Source organism: Macaca nemestrina, chromosome 12, assembly GCF_043159975.1.
Source record: "Macaca nemestrina isolate mMacNem1 chromosome 12, mMacNem.hap1, whole genome shotgun sequence".
NCBI lineage: Eukaryota > Metazoa > Chordata > Mammalia > Primates > Cercopithecidae > Macaca > Macaca nemestrina.
Window position 1 is genome coordinate 123,318,181 of NC_092136.1, and position 24,555 is coordinate 123,342,735.

The following is a 24,555-nucleotide window of genomic DNA, read 5'->3' on the forward strand; positions in this document are numbered from 1 at the left end:
TGGGAATCAGATTTTGGTTAGGGCCGTGTTATCAACGATGTGAGAAGAGATTGCAGTGGGGAGTGAGGCACTGCCAGGATATCATAGCTTGTGCCCATGGGTGAGTCAGTGTCTGCAACTTGTCATTTGGCTTCTTTTATCCTTAGATCTCTTCTCTCTTGACTTGTTCCCTTCTAGTCCCCACTAGGTTTAAATTGAAAGAGCCAGGCTATGCCAAATTTTTAATATATGTGTATTAAATATTTTATATATTAAATGTGTATATTAAATATATACAAACTATTTAATATATATTATATATAATATTTAATATATATGTTTAATATATAAATATTTAATATATGTATAAATAATATATCGTTATATATATTTTAAATATATATATAATACACACATACACACACACACCCAGACAGGACCTGGCAACCTCTCAAAGCAGTGTGGGCACAACTACAGAAAGCCAGGCACCAGACAGCTCTTCCTGGAGTCCGTACCTCTGTGCCATGCTATGGAAACATAAATAGGGGAAGTTCTCTGAGTAACTGCATGCAAGCACTCCTGATTGCCCTCTGGAGAGTCCAGGCTGAATTAAAGAGGTGCTGGATTCTATGCTTGAAAATGAATTCTGTGCTTTACTTTCCTCCTGGGTCTTGTGTCCTGGCTGCTCCCATTGATCAACCTCTTGAGACACGTGGGCATGAGGATGGGGGCCGGGATGTAACAGCAGCCCAGGGCCCTTGCCTTGACTCCTTTGGTTTCTCGTGACTCATCATGATCTCCTTCCCCCCAGACTCACACATGCATACTCACACTCAGACACACCCACACACACTGACACATACTCTCTCATGCACACTCACTCTGCCATTGTCTTCCTCACTAGCTCCCAGTGCAGCACAGGGACCTAACAATAGTGTTTTCATGCCGTGAGCCCTGTTAACTGGCAAAGCCGGCTCCTTGTCTCTGGTTTAAAGAAAGAGTGGGCTTGGGGTGGAGGAAGGTGGAGGGGATGGTCATGTGTCTCAAGCCTAGGGCCAGTGGCAGGAGAAACTCAAGATCTGTTTTTAAGGACAACATGTCAGCATCTTAACTGGGGCATCCAGCGAGCAGACATCCCTCTTTAAGACCTTAATCCAGGATTAAGAAAAGGTCAGTTACCTCTGCAAAGAGGTGATTTGGAGAGGGGCTTAGTGTCTCCTAATATCCTAGAGTGGGTAGAGGAGTGTAAGCCAGAGTGTGGTCACTGCCTGTCCCAGGGGCCAGGACTCTCTAGAAATTCCAGGGTGGTACAGAATTCCCTGAGCCTCAGTTTGGCCTTTCTCTTAAACTTTAGCAGTGCGTCTTGTCTCCTGTTCACACACAGTCTTCGGTGGTAACTAGTACATGTCTTCGGTTGGAAAGGGACTCTGCAAAAGACTTGGAGACAGATTTGCCTGCAGGAGTTTTATTGGGAAGTGCTGTTGGGAGCAAAGCTATAAGTGAGGGAATCAGGATTGGGCCAAGGGAGAAGTTCAACTCTCATGCACCTGAAAGAGACTTTAGCCAATTCCATAAAAAATTCTGGAGCTGAGATTGCCCTGCAGCGTTATCCCAAATTGAGGCAAAGGGCAGGTTTTTGTATCCTCTCTTGGACTAGTCATTGGATGCACCGTCTGTCCTCAGAGAGGGACATTTCTTTGGGTGAGGCTGCTTCCTTTAATCCAGGGCAGGGCTCAAAGAGGGCCTGTGGCCTGTCAGCAGCTATTACTCCAGGCAGCTGGGAAGACGAGTACTTCATTCTGGAAAGGAGTATCATGCCCAGGCGAAATCTCTACACTACATGGGATGGGGACTCCAGGATGTTGTACTTTGTCTTACATCTGTTCATTCTCACAGTCACCCTTTTATAGAGCAGGTATCATCTCCCCTTGACAGAGGGGACTTCTACTGAGGCAGAGCCATGTGTGGAAGGTCCGAGGGTAGCTAGGGGCAGACCATGTCCAAAACTTGGTGGCTTGCGGTGGTGGAAAGAACATAGGACTTTGGTGTATATGTGATTACTTAGTCTCTTTCTATGGTAAACCTGGGATTGTGGGCAGATTAAATTACTCTAATTTGCATAATTAAGGCAAATTAGATCCATGCCCATGTTTTAAAGGTTCCCATTCCTATTTGTAGCCACCTCTTTGTTCATGGCCTTCCTTTTTGGGCAGTTATGTTTGCCTAAAAAGAGGACAACTTGCCTTAGGATATTCCCCAGTGGGTGAGACTCTGAATCCTGCCCTTGAGCAGTTCCACCCATCATCCTTCTCAATTTTTCACTTTCATTTCCTTATGCCTCTCTGTAGCCCCTGGGCTCCATATATATGCTCCTACTCCACTGACTTCCATAGAATCATGACTACAGATTATTTAATTTATCCTCGTTTTCCCCAGTCCCATTTTTTTCCTCCCCAGGAATCAACTCCATTTCCTTGCCCAGTCCTTTCCACATATGAGGCTTAATGTCCTGATCACACATGGGGCCCTGTGCGTTCTCCTCTGAAGAAGAACACTTTTAGAGCCTGCCATCCTATGTAGATTCTTGCTTGTGGCCATTCAACACTCTAATTCTGAAAATCTAGAAAAAGGAGGGATTTTGCTTCCCTTTTTATTGTATCCCAGAATGTCACCATAGTTACCCACACAGAGTTGTCTTCTCTTTCTTTTTCTTTTTAATTTTTTATTTTTTTGAGATGGAATCTCGCTGTGTCACCCTGGCTGGCGTGCAGTGGCACAATCTCGGCTCACTGCAGCCTCCGATTCTCCTGACTCAGCCTCCTGAGCAGCTGGGATTACAGGGGTGCATCACCAGGCCCAGCTAATTTTTGTATTTTTAGTAGAGACAGGGTTTCACCATGCTGGCCAGGCTGTTCTCGAACTCCTGACCTCTCAAAGTGCTGGGAGTACAAGCATGAGCCACTGCGCCCAGCCTGTCTTCTCTTTCAAAGACAGCAGTTTTCAAAGCTAAAAAGATTATAGTAAATGTAATCGGGTTGAATTAAAACCCAATGATCAAAGGAAAGGTAACATGGGAGGATCTGACCATTCTAAATTTGTCTATTTCTCTAGTCCCTGATGAATGACATCTCGGTATACTGAATAAAGTTGCAGATGTGCTCATAATCTCTTTGACTCAATTTTCTCTTCTGTGAAATTGGAATAATAAGATTAAAGGAGATATGACCCAGTGTGCCCTTCGTAAGGTACCTACCCAACAAGGGCTGGCAATACCTTCTCAATGAATGTTAGCCCTTTTTATGTGGGAAATGATTAAACAAGAGGAATGACATCTTGGATTAAAGAAAATTTTAGTATCTAGAAAATATAGATCACTAGTCTATGTTTTCTAAAGTTATTTTGATACTAAATTACTAGAGAATTAGGTTAAAATAGTATAGACCAATGATTCCTAAAACATTGCCACATATTTCAATCACTTGGAGATCCTTCAAAAGCTCTGATACCTGGCTCCCACCCCCAGACGTTCTTGTTTAGTTGGTTATGTAAAAACTGTCAGATGATTCTGAAGTGTAGCAAAGTTTAGGAACCACTAGTATAGATCATTTGGTGAATATGTAGTTGATGCTGGCTGAAAATGTAGATTTGGTTATAGTGAACATTTAGAAAAGAAAAAGGTAATACCCAGGAGCCAATTATTGTATTTGGATAAGATTAAAAGAAGATTGGAAAAGAGAATTGGTGTGCATGGTGAAGTGGGCCTTAACTAATGTGGAGAAGGAGCCCTCACCCTAGTAAGCTCTGTTCCCAGTGAGCTAAGGGCGAAGTGTTTTTATCCTGCTGGGCTGCATTTTGTCTCAGGGAAGGCTTTCATACCCACATATCCATGTGTACATGATAAAGTTTGTCTTAAAGGGTGGGTACCTGATTGAGTGGCAGTTTTGGTTGCTAAAGGGTGAATGTTGTGTTGGAGCCATCTGAATCCTCAACTTCCTCACCCTTCAACCTCCTGGCCATTTCTTGCATTAGGTTTTAATTATGTAGACATCACTGCTCCTCATGTGAGAGATGCAGTATTAATGAGAGGTCTTGGGTTACAGCTGGGTCAGAGGCAATCAGTATACCCATTTGGACACCCCCGACCCAGCTTCCATGGATTAGAGTCTGAGTTGGGGAACTCAGAGAGGACCGAGTGGACATCTGTGGAACATCAATTCTTTTGCCTTAATAGCTCATAATGCACAGACTATATCCTAAGCATTAATTCAGGAAAGAGTTATTTAATAGGGTCTCTAGAGTACCTGACGGCCAGTGTATACCACCTCATTTATAATTCAAAGACTGAGTTAAAAGATCTTTAATGACCCCTCCCATTAAAAAAACGTTGGTCAGATGTTGAACTCTTTGGCTAACAATCTAGTTTTTTTTCCTCTTCCTAACTTCCTGAAAGATTATCTATATACCCTCTGTTTTCTTGACCCTCTTTCAGTCTCAGGGCAGTCAGTTGTTTGGGGCAGCACTGCAGAGTCTTGGAGACAAATTGTCTTGGAGACAAATCCTGGTTTCTCTGTTTACTCTGTATGTGATCTGGGAAAATTCTTCAGTCACTGAGATGCCTCAGTTTCCTCTTCCATAAAGTAGGGTCAATGGATAAAAGGAAGGAATATATATTAAAAGTATAAAATCCCTGCCTGACTCATAGTATACTTTAAATGCTTTCAGCCATTTTATTGGAGGAATAACTTGAGGAAGGGATGATGTCCTACTCATCTGAGTTTCGTTTTCCTCATCCTTATAGTAGTGTATCAGTGAGGGTCCCGTAAGAAACCACACCAATAATTTGAACAGGGAAAATGTAATATTAAGAATCATTGGCTGGGTGCAGTGGCTCATGCATGTAATTCCAGCACTTTGGGCGGCCAAGGTGGGAGGATCGCTTGAGCCCAGGAGTTTGAGACCAGCCTGGGCAACATAGGGAGACCCCATCTTTACCAAAAAAAAAAAAAATGCCGGACATGGTGGTATATACCTGTAGCCCCAGCTATTCTGGAGGCTGAGGTGGGAGGATTGCTTGAGCCCAGAAGGTTGAGGCTGCAGTGAGCTGAGATCGCGCCCACTGCACTCCAGCCAGGGCAACAGAGGGAGACCCTGTCCCAAGAAAGAACGACAAAAGAATCATTAACAAGCAAAAACATGGAAAGGTCTCTGAAGAATGGAGGTATAACAGATGCCTCTTGTAACAGATGTAGGGAGCAGCTCCTAGGATTGAGCCAAACACTCACTGAAGGAACAAACTTCTAAGAAGGCTCCCTGCACCTCCTCCAAGTCCAAGGCTAAAATTCAGCACTTAATGGAGAGGGTGTGGCCATGGCCCTATGTATGGCACAGAAGGCTCTAGAGGATCTGGGGACTGGGGCACATAAGCTGGAAACTGCCCATTAGGGTATCAGTGAAACTCACTGGGAGGCTGGTGACTTCCGCAGAAAAGCACCAGAACAAAAGAGGGCAGCCCCTTCCAGTGTCTCTTAGCGCCCTCTACTGACAAGATATAACATTGTGCCAGTTGGCAAAGAAGAACCGTTGACAGGGCACGGCTCCAGCATCACAAGGCAGGGAAAAGAAGGGTGGATTTGCAGCTGAGGGGCAATACATGGATACGTAGCCTCAGTAGGAACAATGGAACTTACCTTGTAGTGTTGTTTTGAGGGTTAAATGCAGTATTATAACAAGCACCTTTGGCCTAGATGTTTATTTATGGAAGTAGCATGGTATGGCAAAAAGATGGATTTTATTTTATTTTATTATAATGTTTTTGAGACAGAGTCTTGCTCTGTCACCCAGGCTGGGGTGCAATGGTGCAATCTTGGCTCACTGCAACTTCTGCCTCCTGGATTCAAGCAATTCTCCTGCCTCAGCCTCCCAAGCAGCTAGGATTACAGGTGCCTGCCACCACACCCAGCTAATTTTTTGTATCTGTAGTGGAGATGGGGTTTCACCATGTTGGCCAGGCTGGTCTTGAACTCCTGACCTCAGGTGATCCACCTGCCTCAGCCTTCCAAAGTGCTGGGATTACAGATGTGAGCCACTGCGCCCAGTGGAAAAGATGGATTTTTAGAAATAACTGTGAGATCATGGGTAAGGATAGGCTTCTGATACTCAGTTTTCTCATCAGTTTGACGAAATACATTTTTTTTTTTAAATAGACTTTTGCTCTTTTTACTCAGGCTGAAGCACAATGGAACAATCTCGGCTCACCGCAATCTCCGTCTCCTGGGTTCAAGTGATTCTCTTGCCTCAGCCCCCTAAATAGCTGGGATTACAGGCACCCACCACCACGGCTGGCTAATTTTTGTATTTTTCTTAGAGATAGGGTTTCATCATATTGCCCAGCCTGGTCTTGAACTCCTGACCTCAGGTGATCCACCTGCCTCGGCCTCCCAAAGTGCTGGGGTTACAGGCATGAGCCACTGTGCCTGGCCTGAAATAAGTTTTACAAAAGGATAAAAGGCATAAAAGCACTTACCCTTAACTGTGCCTGCAATGATGAATTCTCAGTAACTTGTCGATCCCTGTTTCTCTTCTTTGTATCCCACACACTTCAGAAATCTCCTAAATGACTGTGCTTCAGAAAAGCCCTTGTGATTTGGATGATAGTTTTAAAACAATGAGGTTCACCTTTGCCTGTCATTCTTCATGATTCAACAAATTCAGATTTATGTAAACTGTTTAGAGTGCTATTCTGTAAGAAGTTTTAAAATTTAATTTTATTAGTATGCAGGTAGGATTCAGAGAGGTAAGATCTTAGCCTTTATTGTCAACATTTCCCATGCATGTCAACAAAAATTATCAAACACAGGAAGTGAATAAAATACTGTGTAGACACTGACCCTCTTTATATAAAAAGTGATTGATCAGATCTGGGTTGAATGGATTGGTTCAGTTGGATTTGCAGGTGTATCTTAACTTCTTCTCTTTTTTAGCCCTGATTCCTCTAGGGTGGTCTCTGGAAAGTGCTTTTGACACTGCACAGGACTCTCAGAAACCTCTTTTCCTTTAAGAAATAGAATATAGTGTCAGTTTTCTGTATCTGCAAGGGAAAGTTTTAATTCAGAGAAAGGCACCCACTTTTACCTCAATTTCCTAAATTCATTTATAGAAAAGCAGCTTAGGAATTTAGGCACCAAATAGCTGTGAAAATGTGGAGATTGAGTCTGAAGGCATAAGTTCCATCTGTGGAAGTCCTGTTGGCTTTGTTAGAATTGCAGCATGTACCTGCTCTTAGATCAGCTGGTCACCCCAGAGTTTGTGCTGTCCTTTCAAGAAGGACAAGGGCAGAAAGTATGAGTGCCTCTGTGTGAAATTATGAACATGGTTAGGGAAAAAAGGCCCATGCCTTCCTAATGGCATGTCAGTAGCCCCTTCTTTTCACACTCAATGTAATGGTTCAGAGTAGGATTTGGGTGAGGCACATTGGGTTTCAGATAAAGGCTCTGCTACTTAATAACCATGTACTGTAGGCAAGTTATTAAACTTTCTACCTCTTAGTTTTGTCGTCTGAGAAATGGGAATAATAAGTATTATCCACTTCATATACTGTTGATATAATTCAATGAAATAATTCTTGTTGGGGGTTTAGCAAATTGCACTGCACATAGATAGTACTCTTTTGCTATCATCAGGATAGTTTTGGTTTTATTGTAGCTCAAGTGAAGAGCTTCTCAGCATCAAAGGCTTGTATTCTGTAACAGTAGACAAAGTCCAGATTCCCTGATTTGCTTGTTTTGTTACTTTTCTATTATTTAATGATGTCCATTTTGGGAGGAGCAGGCAGATAACATCTTGGTGACTGAAGAAATAGCACGCACATACTTCATGCATCTTAAGGAACTGAGATCTTTCTTGTATCCAAACTCAAGGCTTCTGAATATCTGTCTCACCACTTTTCACTGTGTTTTTCAACAGTAGCTATTGCTTTTGACCAGTATTGATTATAGTAGCTTCAGTTTACTGGACAGATACATACTATGTGTTAGATGCAGCGAGAAGCAGGTTGCATGTATTTACGTCATTTAATCCTCACGCTTTCCATTAAGATTGTTATTTTTGTGACTAAAGATTGAAAGATCGGAAACTTAGTGAAGCTAACTTTTCAAAGGGTACAGAAGAAGTAATTAATAGGACTAACATTTGAAGTCATATTTGTCTGGTCCCTGACATATGGTTTTAACCCATTGCATTTAATATAAACCATGAAAATACTAACAATGTAAGCCTACATATAGCTGTACATTTTGTAATAGAAGAAGGAAAGTCCCCCCAAAATTAGCACAGCTTGTTCAAAGTTACATAGTAAGTGAGTGGGGGAGCTAGGACTAGGACTCTGGCCACTTGATTCCACCAATCCCTGTGTTTATGCCTTAATGGAGGAAAGGACATTTGGTGCAACCCTTTTTTTTTTTTTTTTTTTTTTTTTAAATGCAGAATCTTGCTCTGTCACCCAGGCTGGAGTGCAGTGGTGTGATCTTGGCTCACTGCAGCCTCTGCCTCCTGGGTTCAAGAGATCCTCCTGCCTCAGCCTCCCGAGTAGCTGGGATTACAGGTGCGTGCCACCATGCCTGGCTAATGTTTGTATTTTTAGTAGACATGGGGTTTCACCACGTTGGGCAGGCTGGTCTAAAATTCCTGAGCTCAAGTGATCCACCCGCCTCAGCCTCCCAAACTGCTGAGATTACAGGCATGAGCCACCATGCCCAACCCAAAGATATTTACTGAATATGTGTGTACCCAGTACTCCTACATACTGGAGGGACATGAAAGAAAAATAGCCTACAATCTTCTCAGGATGTAAAACCAACAGAGGACAACATAATTTGCAATTAAGTTCTCAATGTATACTATAAGGGCAGTGGCAGCGGAGGTATCCAACTATTCTTGGGTGCTTTCACATTCTTTTCTTGACTTCATCATCTGTTCAACAGTACAAAGGCGGAAATATGTAGTATTAGCATTTTCACATGAAGAAACTGAGTCTGAGATGAGAGTAGGTGGGTGACCAGCAGGCAGTGCGCCTCAACTTTGGTTCCAGATCTGACTCTAGTCCAAGATCTTTCTGTGGATTAACAGAGAAGAGCCAGATAGGCATTTCAGAAGAGGTCGGACTTGAGCCAGACAAGGAGGGATGGCTGAAATTGGGGCACTGCCAATATACCTTTCCTCGGAACTGGGATTCCTCTCGGTAACGGAGGTAGGGACAGACAACCCAGACCTGTCTGCTTCCCAGATACTGTGAGGCTGCTGTTCTGTCAACGGGCTGCAGACAGAAGCAATCCTAGAAAGGCTTTTCATGATGAGCCTGCAGGGGCTGGCCCTCCCAGAATGAGACATTTTGCCAACAGATGCCCAAGAAATATTAGCTCTCAGCATGAGTTTGAGCAGGATGCAGGTGACATCAATGGATTATAATTACTATTCACCTTCAGCATGTTTTCCTGTGCAGCTGCGGTGGACAGACAAAACTGTCTTTTTGGAAGATTCAAAGCATGAGAATGTATAAGCCAAACATTTGCTGTTCAGGGTGGTCCTGGAATAGCAATGTGGGCGTCGCCTGGGGGTTTGTTAGAAAGGCTGACTTTTGGGTGGTCCCCTAGACCTGCTCTTTCAGAATCTATGGGTGAAGAAGATTCTTAGGGGATTAAAGTTTCCGAAGCACTGAGCTAACCATCTTCATTGTTAGTGTCGGTTTTGTGCTACATCCCTCAAGAGATGATAGTGGTTCTCAAATAGTTGGGGTGTGAGACAATTAGTTAATTGCCATGGGTCTAGAGGCAGGTGATCTGGATTCCCAGCTTTGCCTCTTTCTTACATGGGACCTTCACTTTTCCAGGACTCAGCTTCCAGATCCACTAAACAGGTCAGTATTTAGGTGATTGTGGTGGGAATGAAATGATTGAATGTGGGCAAAATGCTTTGTAAACCATGAATGACTTTCAAAATATTATTAATATGGTTGCTGAATAGAATACCTCGCACTGCCAGAACATTCCTCTGGGGGCTGTCTGAGTACTAATACTGCATTTCAGTGAATGGACAGAGAAGAAAAAAACAACCACTTTTAAGAAAGGTGCAGCTTAGAATTAGAAGACTCAGGCGACTCTGCTTTGTCACCAATGTAAGTGCTTTCCCTGAGTGTTACTCTTGCCATCTGTGACAGCCCGACCTGCCGGAGAGGCGAGCATCCTGGAAGTCTGGGAGCTGCTACCCTGAAGAGGCCCTCGGCCATCTTTTCTTGTGGATTGTGGTCTCAGTGCTGGTCTCCTCTCTTCCTCCTCTCCCAGGGCTCAGGCCGTGAGAGCAGCCCTCATCCTTTGAAGGATGCATGACTCTCTTTAGAGTCAGGCACCTGTGTTTTTATTTAGTGTCACCTCCTTGATATAGGTCGCCCTAGTGGGCAGCACCTGGGAAATAATTGGTGGCAGTGAAGGGAGCAGAGTCTCCCGGGAACATGGTCTTGTATTTTGTGGGATTGAGGATGAAAAGGAAATAACCCCCCCGCAGCCCCAGCCGCTCTGTCCTCCACGCTGGCATGAATAATTGAGCGCCGGCAAGCTGACTGCACCAAAGAGTTGCATTATGTAAACCGGCAGGCGACGCGTGTGCGTGTGTGCGCGTGTGCGTGTCTGCGCGCAAGAGGGGTGCGTGTCTGAGTGTGTCTGTGCGCCTGTGCGCGTGCGTGCCTGAGCTCAGAACAGCTGTCTGTGAGGGAGTCGGAGGAGAGAGAGAAAGGGAGCCAGGGAGAGAGAGAGAGAGGGACTTCTGTAAGGCGGCACGACCACACCAAATAGCAGCCGCAGAGGGAGGTGGGGGAGAGGGAAATAAAGGGGAGTCATGCTTAAAATTCCACAGCGGTGTGAAACAGCAGAGCAAAGAAGCGCCCCCAGCTTCTGAGAGTCCTGGCCCGAGTCCCCTCCCCCGTTAGAAACAGGGCTTTGGGATGGTCATGGAGGTGAGTGCCCTCCAGCCTCCTCAGGGCCCCCGCTCCCCGCCCCCACCCCCCACTGCCCAATGCATGAATGAATGAGTTCCTCTCTGCACTGCACTCTGCTACTGTTCCTACCTAATGGCTTCCAGGTTAGTGCTAACTCGTGCTGACGCTTGTGATGTGTGTGTGTGTGTGTGTGTGTGTGTGTGTGTGTGTGTGTGTGTCTATATTTGTTTCCTCGTGGGATTTTTTTGGAAGGGATGGCTCTGTCCTGGGGTCCGGATGGGCCCTGGGGGCTTTGGTGAAGACCTGGCTTTCTGGTTGTGTGCTTTTCCCATCTGACGCAGGCTGCTCAGAGCTGCCAGGAACACAAACCTTTCAAGGCAGAGTAAATCCGGAGTCCATGTTGTTTGCTTCTGTTTTCTGTTCTGGGGATCCGAAAGCAGCCAGTGTGACATCATGCTGCAGAGATGCCACCTTCTTTTCCCTCCCTAGCCTTTTCTCTTCTCCTCTATAGTAGCACTGCTTGAGCTGAGCTCTGGATCATGGAGGGGTGGCCCTGGGGTGGGCTGGAGGGAAAGGCTGGGTTGAGGGTGATGATGGTCTCCTTGTCCAGCAAGACTTATTCAGGGCCCTCTAACTTGGAGAAAGGAGGGCAGAGGAATGAATTAGTGGCACGATACGTCACGGAGAACTGGCCGAGAGTTTCTGGGGGAGGTGTGGACAGGCCATGTGCTCCTGTTCCCCACCTGCTGGCTTCCCTCCGCAGTGCCTCAGGCGGGGGTAGGAGCTGGCCAGAGCTGTGGTCAGAAAGATATGGACAGACACTGCTTATCCCACAGGGAGAGGGCCATAGGACAGATGGATCTGGCTAGCAGAAGGAGAGGATGAGAGAGGAAGTTGATAGCTCTCATCTCAGAGAAATAAAGGGATTTGTTTATTCTTTGGCTTAGCCAGCATTTGGCACAGAGATTTGCTATGTATTTTGAGAAAATAGCTACCCAGTGGCTGGGCCTTACTCCCCCACACCTCCTCGCATTGTTAGTTATTTGCTTGATTTAGGAAGTGGAGGGCTGGGGGAGGACTTGGAGCTTGCTCTCTCCCTGGGGCCTCAGCCAAGAGCTCAGGCAGGGCTAGAGAAAGCCATCTTTGCCTCTTCTCTGACACTTGCTCACACACTCTGCTCTGGGGAGACCCCCTCGCTCCTCTACCTCCTGCCTTTCCTCCCTCCGCAGCTGACCTTGAATAGTGGTCGTATTTCTAGCCTTTGCCTTGGATAGTGCTCGGCAGGTTAGAGAAGTTTGGGACCAAGATGAAAAAAGCTGGCCTTGGAAGAAGGGTAAGGGAAAGGGATGTTTTTGGGAGCTACTTGTAGCAGGAGATTGATAACGTCAAGGCCATGATTAAAAGGTAGTGCCCCCTGAGAATTGGGGGTAGGTGGGGAGTAGAGAATCAGCTAGTCCGGTTACCTCTGTAGGCATTTAAGCAACTGCAAAACAAGCACTTGTGGAAAGAATGAAGGAATAAAAGCTGTCATCACCTAGAAGAAACACTCCTGGTTGGGTGTGCTGGCTTATGCCTGTAATCCCAGCACTTTGGGAGCTGAGGTGGGAGGATCGCTTGAGCCTAGGAGTTCAAGACCAGCCTGGGCAACATAGCAAGACCCTGCCTCTGTTTAATAATAATTTTTTTTAAAGCCTAAAACTAAACACCTCCCACACCCCCTCCCCGCTTCTCTGTTTTCTGGCCCTACAGATTTCCTCTGCGGACAAGAACAACCATGCAGCCCTTTCCCCCAGTGGTTGGGATGCAGGCAGCCTCCCCTTGACCTTCTCAAGGTCTTTTCTGTTTAGACTAGAGGCCAGCAGACTGTTTTGGTACAGACCCAGATAGTCAATACTGGGGGCCTTGTGGGCCGGGCTGTCTCAGCTACTCAATTCTGCTTTGCACAGTGGAAGCAGTCGTGGACAATTTATGAACAAACGAGCATGGCTGTGTTCCCAATAAAACTTTATTTACGGACTCTGAAATGTGGATTTCCTATCATTTTCACATGTCACAAAATATTCTCCAGATGTTTTTCAGCCACTTAAAAATGCAAACACCATTCCTGTGTCCAGATAAGAGACTCCTAAGGTCTGTGGTTTTGCATCTGGCCTAGAGATACTTATAAAAACACTCAGAATTATAGTGTAACCTGAGTTGGGGTAAAATTGTTCATCCTTCTGCCGAAACTTGGATTTGTCTCGTTGGCGGAAGTGGTGGGGGGTGTTTGCTTCTTGGAGGGATATGCACCCTACTTAGCCTACAGGATAAAGTTGAAGCACTATACCCAGAGACTCATAAACGAACAGTGAGTAATTTCTTGATTCTTTTGATTCAGAAAATGACTGAAAATATATGTTTGCGTTATGACTTCCAAAGCAGGTGAAGTGATGATTCTGCTCTATTCTGAGCTGCTCAGACCACTTCTCTGCAGTATTACAACGATGTCTGGGCTTCATAGTTCAGAAAGTTGAGATCACCCGGACTCCATTCAGAGGAGAAGGAATCCAATTGCTGGCTAAGGGAGCCATGTTAATGTGAGAGTCCAGTAGGTCCAGAGAAGGCATGAGAGCCACGTGAAAATGTCACGTGGAGGAGAAATTAGATTTGTTCTGTGGCTCACAAGGGAGTAGGATAGGACCTCTGGTAGGAAGCCACAGGAAACAGTTTGAGCTTAAAATAAAAACTATCAGAATTGTCCCAAGGTACAATGAGTTATACATCAATTAGTGACTGTTCCTTGAGAGCTAAAGATTGGGTGGGGATGTTGTAGGAGAAGTGATTTTTAACTTCAGAGAATAGGTTTGAGGAAGTAGAATTGTTTCACCCAAAGAAAGGAGGATAGGAACAGAGGAGGGGTTATAACTGATGAACTGACCTGCAGTCTAGGATAGCTGGGATAAAAGAAAATGGCATTAAGTGCAATATAACAGAGGGTTTTTTCTTTTTCTTTTTCTTTCTTTTCTTTCTTTCTTTCTTTTTTTTTTTTTTTGAGGCAAGGCCTCACTCTGTCACCCACACTGGAGTGCAGTGGCATGATGTCGGCTCACTGCAACCTCTGTCTCCAGGGCTCGAGCAGTCCTCCCACCTCAGCCTCCCAAGTAGCTGGGATTACAGGCATGAGCCACCACACCTGGCTAATTTTAAGAACATTTTAAAATTTTCTTAAAAGTATCGTAGAGACCAGCTCTTTCTATATTGCCCAGGCTGGGCTTTTTCTTTTTAAAATCATAAATAACTTCCTGATGATAGCAGGAGACAGTGAGAAGGGTGGCAAGGGAAAAGCCCTGGGATTTCGTACCCTGAATGTATTTTAAATTAGACTAAATCCTCTCTTGGTTGACGGGCATCTGCTTGAAGCCAGCAGTGGGACTGACCTCTTACAGTTTTCTCTCTTCTAAAATTTCTGACTTTAACATGTAGTCATTCTTCGGTATGCTTCGGTTTGAATTATAGCAGAAAAATAAATCAGAACCAAGTTTGAATCCCAGCGGTCAGGCAGAGAGATTAGCCATCCTGGGAGGCCAGTGAGGTCCGGGGATGAGCGATATGAGGGGCAGGGCATGTGGCATGTCACAGCTTCTCCCCGGCCTGCACAGCCTTGGTCCCACTGCCTCTGGAGGAACATGGACCTGATAATACCATAGCAGTCTCTGGCGCTGAGGTGATGTGGCCCCGGCCAGAGGAAAGGCTGGTGATGCTGAGTTAACTGTGGGCCCAGACTGCCTGGATTTTGTTTCTGGATGCTTTGCCTAATTTAGATCTGAGTCCTTCTGTCTCAGAGATGTGACTGCTCTCAGTACTTCACAGTGTATTCTTTATATGTTCTTTATCATCCTCCTCCATGTCCTTGTGTGGGTTAGGCAGCATCCACTCTCGTTCTTGCATAATAAAAGCGGAAACTCAGAAAGGCGTGGCTTGTCCCCAGATCAGACATGAAGAAGGTCTGAGTCAGGAAGGCCACCTAACTCCTGGGGGCTGTTCCTCAGTTTCCTGGCCTGTCTCCCTTGACGAGTGGTGATGGGAGATACTGCACGGTGTTGGTTCATTACATGTCTGGCTCTCCCATGATGATTGTGGATTTCTTAGAGTCAGAGGCAATATCCCCAATGCCTAGACTTTTACCTGGCATGGGCATAGAACGTGGCCCTCACCAACTGTTTGATGGGTGGATGGATGGATCCTGTAGGTTTTAGTAGCAGCATTTCTCTTGCTGAGGATGGGGGAGGGGCCCTTGATGAGCAAACACAGGAGAAGCTGAAAGTTCTATTCAGTTGAACTCCTCGCCTTGTTCCAGTGGTCTTGGCCTCCCAGTGGATTGGAAATCTCTTTTGAGGAAGGGGCTTCCTGGGAGAGTTTAGCGCCTTTCTGCTTTCACAAGGTTCCATTCCCTTGAACGTTGAGGCTTCTGAAATACTTTGGGTGGGGTTGTACTTAAAGAGTTGACTGATATTGTTAGAGGCAAGTTTATTATATACTTTTATTTTATTAATGTAATTTCATATTTTATTTTATTTTGAGAAAGGGTCTCACTCTGTTGACTAGGCTGAAGTGTAGTGGTGTGACCATAGCTCACTGCAGCCTTGAATTCCTGGGCTCAGGTGATCTTCCCGCCCCAAACTCTGAATAGCTGGGACTACAGGCATCTGCCACCATGCCTGGCTAATTTTTCTTTTTTTTCTTTTTTCTTTTTTTTTGTAGAGATGAGTTCTTGCTATGTTGCCCAGGCTGGCCTCAAAGTCCTGGCCTCAAGCAGTCCTCCCACCTCAGCTTCCCAAAGTGCTGGGATTACAGGCATGAGCCACTGCAACTGGCCATAGAGGCAAGTTTAAAAGTATTAAGTTCTTACTGTGTGCCCAATATCACATTTAATATCGTGTGGGCACAAACAACCATAACACTGTTGCTGTCCTATTGGGCCCTCAGGATGAATATGTAATACAAAGTTAGAGGTGCTCCAACGATTCTTGCTTAATGACATTGAATCAGCAAGGTTAGGTTAATTTCTAAAGACTATTAAAATCAGAGATTTGGACAGATAGTGATCACTGAGAGTCTTGGAGGAATGAGGACTGTGGCACGTAAGAGTGCCATTAGAGCTGCCCCGACACGTAAGCAGCTGGCCAGTGGGAGCTCTGTCGGTAGAAATCTGAAGCAGAGGCCCGGTGGCCCAATGGCCATTGCAGAGGGAGCCCTGCATCCAGTGGGAGGATGGATTACATGACCACTATGGGCTCCTTCCAAACTACAGACTATTGTAGATCAGCTCAGCCAATGCTCAGCCTGCGAACCCAGCAGGACTGTCCCCTAAATGGTAGGCATTTGTTCTGTTGTGAACAATCTCAGGAAAAGGAAATTGTACGACAGCAGTAAGTTCTTATCTTTGATTTCAGTATCTTCTGCTTCATCTTAAGTCTTTATTGTCCCAGCCCTGTAGATGTAGGAGCTAGCTGAATATGTGCCTAGCAACAATCTGTACTCTGATCCCGTGTCTTTGCCACGTGGAAAGGACTGAATTTAGGAACAGGATTCAGTTTCTTAACTGGGAATTCACATTCCACTGCTAATCCTGTTTCACTCCATGAGCAATTATAGGAAGCTCTTTACTTTTGGGATGCATGGTCTAATTAGGTTTATTATTTAAAAGATTCTCACTCCAGGAAAATAGGTTGTGATCATGCAACAGACAAAAAACACAGGTGCATAGAAAGAAAAAGTGATTTTCTCAAGGGCACCAGTCAGCTCAGGATTTTAAAATCGGGTACCCTGATGTCTAGACAGTGACAAGGCTAGCAGAGAGTCTGGAAGTGATGTCATATTTTAGTTTTCATGGACCCAAGAGCCAGAAAAAGGACTAAAAGGCTGGCCTTTTTAAAAAAACCAGATTTAGGGCCAGCTTTAGAAAGACATGTCTATCAGAGTGGCTGAACGATGGAATGAACGGCTTTAAGAAGATCCCATTTTTAAAAATTCAAGGGCTATAAATCTGCAACCCCAGTGTGTGCCAGTCATTTTGCTGGAGGTACTGGGGAAGCACACACAGACATGGCCCCAGCCCCCATGGAGTGCTCAGCCTGGTGGTAAGCAATGAAACAGCAACAACAAAACAAGACAATTTCCGCTCCTGCAAGGGCAGTGAAGGGAAACAGGGCCACGTGGTAATGATTGCCTGGGGTTAGGAAGGCCACTTTATTTATATGGAGTGGTCCTTCAAGAAAGTCTACTCTGAAGAGGTGACATTTGAGCTTTGATCTGAAGGCTGAAAAGGAACCAGCATTCAAAAGTTTAGAGTAAGAGTTCCAGGGGGTGGGACTAACAAGTGCCAATATCCTAGGGGAACCGGGTTTGTTCAAGAAAGAGAAAGGTCCAGGGAGGCTGGAATAAAATGAGGGAGGAAACGGTGCACGACGAGTTGAGGAAATAGTTGGAGTCTATAAGAAGTTGGATAGTTGGTCATTAAGTCCTTCTCTTGGGGGATATGAACCTTCTCCCCAGCTGCTTCGGAGGCGGAAGCAGAATAGATTTACTGCAGACGATGAGCCCTTTGGGTAAAGTGATTTATGTCTGATTTCTGACGCTGGTTCTGTAGCATTATCAGTGTTTTCAAAGATAGTTCTAATTTATTCCTCTTTGAAATATCCGTAGAGATAACAGGAACTCTTGCGTTTTTCTCCTTGGCTGTGGCAGGACCCAAACAAACTTATTTTGTTTTTGTAGGAAGGGGGAAAACTGGGTCAGCCTGTTTTGTCATTTCAGGCATGGAGTCCTGGTTCTATTGCAGGGCCTTGTCTCCATGGAAATGAAAAATAGTGTTTGTCATGCCTGTTCCTGGATTGAATTCCAAACTCTGGACTGAACAGAAGCTGTAGGAAAGCCAGGCAGCAGGGGGGCGTGGGGTGATGGAGACTCCAGCCATGGTGATGAAGGACCTCTTCTCCTTGGCCTGAGCAGGGAAGGCAAACAACCTTTGCCCAGGTCCAGCTCTTCCTATCGCCTCTCTGGACTGAGAACGCCAGTAGAAGGGTAACTGAAGTTCTACTTTTCTCTACTTCGCCAAAAACGTTCCATGGACTTTGCCCTTATGTTAATTAGTCAATTAATAAATTCATCAACAACCAAAGTCACTGCTCAGACTTTCCCTTGCACCCAGTAATTCCTTCCAGGGTTGAGGAGATCCCTAATGAGACTATGTCTAGGTATTAAATTAGTCAGCTGGCTGCAATTGTTTTGGATGGGCTCTCCCACCTTTAAATTTCTTTGTAAAAATTTTTTTTAAGTTTTGGGTTTTTTTTTTTTTAACTTAAATATTTATACAAGACAAGGAAGGAGGAATCAGTAAGTGGGGCTTGTTGCCCATAAGAAGTGCCCTGAATTATCTACTCAGTATTTACAGAGATAGGGCACATGAGGGACAGAGTGCTGAAGGAGGTAGGGGGATGGGTCGTGTGGACGCTGAGTGAATGTTTGGATGGCCCACAGTGGCTGGTTCATGAGCGTGGAGAATTGTCAGCCTTCCATTTGTAAGGTGTCTCTACCGGTGGTCTGGACCTGGCAACAGTCCAGTTCCACCTTTGGTCCAAATTTTGGACAAACCGTGTCCCTGAACACCTTGTATATTTCACCCAAGAGCCCGATTTGGAAAGGCCTCCAGGAATTTCCACAAGTTACCCAAACGGAGGAGAGGGGACAAGAGGTTCATTTCTGTCCAAATGTTGCCTTTGCAGCAGGTAGGGAAGGCCCATTCTATGTCAAATCTGCAGATGGCATTTGTAGGAACTGTGACAGGGAAGAAAGGCGTTAGCTTGGCAGCCCTTTCCCTTTCTGTCCCTTACTGAAATGCAACCGGCTGCTAAATCTAGGCCAAAGTGTGGCACACCTGGACCAGGCTGAGACTCTGCTTTAGTGTAAGTTTAGGAGGAGAACTTCTACGCTGTAGGGGAAAAAAAGCATCTCTTTTCAAAGCTGTTCTGGTCCCTTCTTTCAAACAGGTAATCATAGCTTGATTTTCTCCCCTAGAAAGGGAACTGGACCCGGTGGCATTTATCACCAGGTTTAGATGCCAGTGATAGGCACACAGAGAGCAGGTTCCATGCAGGGTCACAGGGAGCTCCTCTTAGAACAGTGCAGGTCTTATCCTTTTGAACCCCAGCCCCATCCAGCATCCTGAAAAGCGTGTAGGTGGGGAAGGGGAGGCACTGAGATTGGCACTGTTAGGTGCCTGAGTCTGAGCTGTGAAGGGGAAGAACCATCCTGCTGTCTGTTAACTCCTTGGTGGACAGTTGTGTCATCTCCTTGGACCTTTTGTATTCACAGCAGTGAGAGGGTTGGACCTGAAAGGCCCTTTCAGCTCTTTCTCTGAACCAGTCAAATCTTCTGGGAACTTGGGACTGTGGGTTTATTTTCATGAGTAAAAGGAACTGAGACCAGGAACTTCAGGGGTTTATGACAAGGAGGTCACTACCAGTGACCTGGTAGTTTGCTATCTAAGGAGGAGGATCCAAGGGGAATTGGAGGCCCTGCTGGTATTTGTGATTTGGGCTATTCACTCCCCTCTTCAAGGTTCTGGTTGGGTCTGCCCTTGCCACCTGCCGTGACATGGGCACAGAATGTAGACTCTAGCAAGTGACTAGCAATAATACAGAAAGAATAACCATCTTCATGGAGTCCTTGTAGACTCTGAATTTGGAACTGGTTTAGCGGGGCAGACCTACAAATGGAGGCATTGGCAGGCAGCATGTAAATTTCATGCAAATGTTATACAGATACACCCGTGGCTCTTCTCTCTCAGCCACTTGAGCATGTGCTATGGGAAAATTCAAAGGGGAGCTGGCTAATTCATATGGATATTTGTGATGGCATTATGAAGAACTGAGAAGGATTATTAATGAAACTTTGGAATCAGCATGGGGATAGGACATGTGTAACTAGGTAACAGGGTAGTCTTCTCTTAGGAATTAGGGACTAGTCATCGGCCTTTAACCCCATGCTACAAATGGCAGGGACAGAGGAGATACTTGTGATATGGCTGTGGTCCTTGGTGCCAATGGTAATCGTTAGGCTCCTACACCAAAAGGTGATGTCCCATCAGGTTCTGCCCACACCTCATCATCTCCACGTCAGATTCTTTCACATTAGCAATTCCTATGACAAGCTCAGATGCTTTTACTATTCCAGCAGGTCCACCTACCTGGTGGACACTGCACAGCTGTTATACCCAGAGTTGTAAACAGGTCTCTGTCACCTGGGCAGATACGTCACTCACTCCTTGATACTTAAGAGATAGTTTCTTGGGAGTGTAGTGGTTCTCAACCTTCAAAGTGCTTCAGAATGAACTGTGATACTTATTTTGAAATGCAGATTCCTAAGGCCATCCACTGGAAAGTTTCATTTATTGGGGGAGTGGGGCGTGGTGTCAGGTGAAGGCTGGGATTCTGCATGTTAAGGAAGCATCCTTTGTGTTCCTGGTTCCTACTATGGGAAGTGGTGCTTGGGAGCATCAAAGCCTCTGAGGAAAGGGGACGAGGATATTTACTCCATATTTTACAGAGAGGAACAAGAGTCTTTTTGTTTGTTTGTTTGTTTGTTTGTTTGTTTGTTTGTTTTGAGATGGAGTCTTGCTCTGTCCCCCAGGCTACAGTGCAGTAGCACAATCTCGGCTCCCTGAAACCTCCACCTCCTGGGTTCAAGTGATTCTCTTGCCTCAGCCTCCTGAGTAGCTGGGATTACAGGTGTGCACCACCATGCTCAGCTAATTTTGGTATTTTCAGTAGAGATGGGGTTTCACCCTGTTGGTCAGGCTGGTCTCAAACTCCTGATCTCAAGTGATCCGCCCACCTCGGCCTCCCAAAGTTCTGGGATTACAGGTGTGAGCCACGGCGCCCAGCCAAGAGCCTTCTTAATGATAGCAGCAGCTCAAAAATATTTATGGAGTGTACCAAGCACTGTGCTAAATCGTTTACTTAGGTTATTTCATTTAACACAATAGTCCTATGAGATAGGTGTTCGTATCTCTCATTACCAGTGCTCCTGGCACTGAGATGATTACAGCCATACATTTGATCATCCAGGTCACTGTAGGGCTGGGCTTAGAAGAAACAGTGAAGTCAGCACTTCATTGCAGTGTTCAGGTGTGGGAAGCGGGGCTGAGAGTCTGATTGGGAACGCGCCAGGGCTGGGGCAGCCAGGGCGTGCACTGCAGAGGGAAGTAGGAAGGAGCAGCTGCAGTCCAAACAGGTGGAGGCACCGGGGGACAGAGAGACAGGTATATATTTTGCAATATCTGGGGCAGAAATGATTTTCTCTGAAGGCAAACAAGTTAACTCAAGTGAGGCACCCCGGAACGCCAACTAACTATTCTGCTCTTCTCAGGATTCTGCAAAATGCACGGTTAGCTGATCAGGGAGCTGGCTTGCTGACAAGGTCTGCCTTGTGCCTACAGGACCACACCGGGGATAAGGACGAGGAAGAAAGCCAAGCAAAGTGGTGTAGCGGCCACTGTGTCTGAGATGGGCGCGGGGGGTGGGGGTGGGGGCAGGGATGCTGCAGAGGGTCACTGAAGAAAGCCTGAAGAGTCCTCATCTTCTTTCTCTACTTCCCTTTTCTCAAGGACATCAGCTGGACCTAACTATAGGAGGTAGGATCGAACCGTAGGTAGCATGAGATACTGTGGTCAGACTTCAGGGAGTACTGTTTGCTAGTAAGGTAACCAGGGGAGGACAGCAATAGCCTGTGTTGGAGATTTTTAAAAATAGGGGAAATGGGGGAATAAATGAATGACCTCTGGGGCCCCTGCCATGGCTTAAAGGTGGCTGGTGGGGGTCTTAGAGGACCTATTATGAGTGAGAGCTGATGATTACAGGAATCTCTAAAACATCAGCTGAAGCATGTTATACTTGGTGACACATGGTTTCTGTCAGTGTTCCATATATCCCATGCTGTTTTATGCCTTTTCACCCTTGTTCGTGCTGTCTGCCACCCCCCACATTCTCTTCTCTCCTACCATGCCCTCCTTGAACCCCATACCTTTCACCTGGCTAGCTCCAACACATTTTCTGAATCTAGCACAAGTGCCACATCCTCAAGGCAGCATTTCTCTTTTTCCTTTAGTCTCTTCTATTATCCCACTTACTGACTATATTAACACGAGAAGAATAGGCCCCCAGCTCTTCCTGACTAGTAATGTCCCAAGCACACAGATCCTTTCTTATTCACAAAAATGAACTTGAATGCCTCATATTATGCCAGGAAATATTTGTGGAACTGAAGAGCCAGATCCAAAGTCATATCACCTTGTCCAGGCACTTAACCCGCTAGACTCAGGTTTCTTACATGTGAAGTTGATGGTTGAATATACTAACCCTAACCTCTGGGAGGGAGTCTTAGTCCCATAGCCCATCTAACACCAGCCTTCATTCCATCCCTACAGCAAATGTAAGGTCTTTTTTATTTTTAGCTCTTAAATCCCAAGATTTTGAAATCCTGTTATGAATAACGGTGGCAGGGTCAGATGAATGGCACATTATAAAGTTTGTTTGGAACTTTATGTTATGTATGTTATATGTTAGAAGATACTCAGGAATTGGTTTTATTTGCTCAGCAGGACATCCAAATCTATGGGATAATGGGTTATCTTGTAGGAGTTTCGGGACTCTAGCAAGTTTAGTGCTGACTTTGCTGACTTAGAACTAGAACTGCAAACATTTCTTCTTTTATAGAGAAGGATCAGAGTGGAGGTAGAGCACCGGGTGGGGACACGTAACGGGTATATGTGGGCTTAGTCTGGAAGTGTAGATGTCCATCAGGTGATTGGAGGGACAGGGGGAAAGAGAGAGAGAGAGAGAGAGAAAGAGATTGCTAAGACATGGAGACATGGAAGAGTGAGTGTGCATGGTAAAAGGATCTGCAGACAGACCCCCATGACTGAGGCAGAGGCACAGATAGACCCCGATGGCTGACACAGAGGTGCAGATAGACCCTGATGGCTGAGGCAGAGGTGCAGATAGACCCCGATGGCTGATACAGAGGCACAGATAGACCCCGATGGCTGATACAGAGGCACAGATAGACCCCGATGGCTGAGGCAGAGGTGCAGATAGACCCCGATGACTGAGGCAGAGGTGTGCAGATAGACCCCGATGGCTGATACAGAGGCACAGATAGACCCCGATGGCTGATACAGAGGCACAGATAGACCCCGATGGCTGATACAGAGGCACAGATAGACCCTGATGGCTGACACAGAGGTGCGGATAGACCCCGATGACTGAGGCAGAGGTGCAGATAGACCCTGATGGCTGACACAGAGGTGCAGATAGACCCCGATGGCTGAGGCAGAGGTGCAGATAGACCCTGATGGCTGACACAGAGGTGCAGATAGACCCTGATGGCTGAGGCAGAGGTGTGTTGGAAAGGTAGCCAGTGTTGGGGTTTTCAGAGGTGGGCTGAGTGAGATAATTGAGGAACATATAGTCTAGAGTTCAGGTTTTATTCCACAGAGGGTGGGAAATTATAGGGGTCATCAAAAAGGATGAAAAAAATGCCAAATCCTCTTTTTAGAAAGTTCACTTTGACAGGAAAAGAGAGAATGGATTGAAGCCTGGAGGCAGGAAGTTGATTCCTTCTTTCTTTGTACTCACCCAGCTACCCACTGTCTTTCCATCTGTCTATCTTTGTATCCACCCGGCAAACAAACACGACTGCATGCCTGCTTCTGAGAATGAGCTTGACAATCAGATAGGCCTGTGTTTGAAATCTTGCCCTGCCTCCCATCCATCTGTGTGACTTTGGGTGCATTACTTAATCTGTCAAGAATCCAAATTTATCACCTGAAAAATGGGACTAACAATACTATTCGTTGCAGCTTCATGGGTTGGTTGGGGATTAAATGAAATAATATTTAATAAGTACTTGGTGCTACACCAGGAGCACATGAACACTCAATAATGTTTAGCTATTTTGATGAATATTAGCAGGTTGAAGGTACAGATTTGCGAGCCATCTTGATATTCGGGATTGGTAAAGCCAAGGGGGTGAAGACTGTCACTAGGGTGGGATTCAGCTCAGTGGAACACATGCCACTGACACAGCCCTGCTGGGCCGTGTGGGGCGTGCAGAGGGCTGTGCCTCCAGGAGTTTGTAGGTCCTTCATACCAGGCTATGTGCGTTCAATGCTTTGGTCAGCTCCGTGGGAGAGGTGTGGAAAAGCTTTTTGGAGCAAGTGGGATTTGAGATGGGTCTTGAAGAATGAACAGGAAAAGCAAAAAACAAAAAACAAAACAAACAACAACAACAACAAACAGAATGAGCAGGACTCCAGCAGCAAGATGAGGAGGGCAAGGGCTCTTTCGGCTCAAGTAGTGAGTCGTATGGGAGTTTGGAGGCAGGAGAAAGAGCATGTATATTAAGGGAATTGGGGGAAAGTGTGTAAGTGTGGAATATGCAAGCCCTTTAAGAGCATATAAGGAGAGAAAAAGCATAGAGGTGTCATTTACTTTTAGCAGAGAACTTTAGATTCCATTTTGAGGATTTTGGACTTTAATGTGGGAGCTAGTAGA

The 24,555-nt window shown here is 45.6% G+C and overlaps 1 protein-coding gene across 9 annotated transcripts in view; it reads left to right on the top strand.

Annotated features, from left to right (window-relative positions):
* Window positions 1-24,555, top strand: part of LOC105476321 (GRAM domain containing 1B) — a 274,233-nt gene that overhangs the window by 195,498 nt on the left and 54,180 nt on the right. For 3 of the 9 annotated variants that reach the window (XM_011732124.3, XM_071075747.1, XM_024791090.2), the window contains exon 3: window positions 9,863-9,889. The exons of 5 other annotated variants lie outside the window; for them this stretch is intronic. In XM_011732124.3, coding sequence (XP_011730426.2) covers window positions 9,863-9,889 — 27 coding nt within the window. Of the gene's footprint in view, window positions 1-9,862; window positions 9,890-10,713; window positions 10,982-24,555 lie in introns of those variants that run through there. One more of the 9 variants, XM_071075751.1, reaches the window with a different exon arrangement.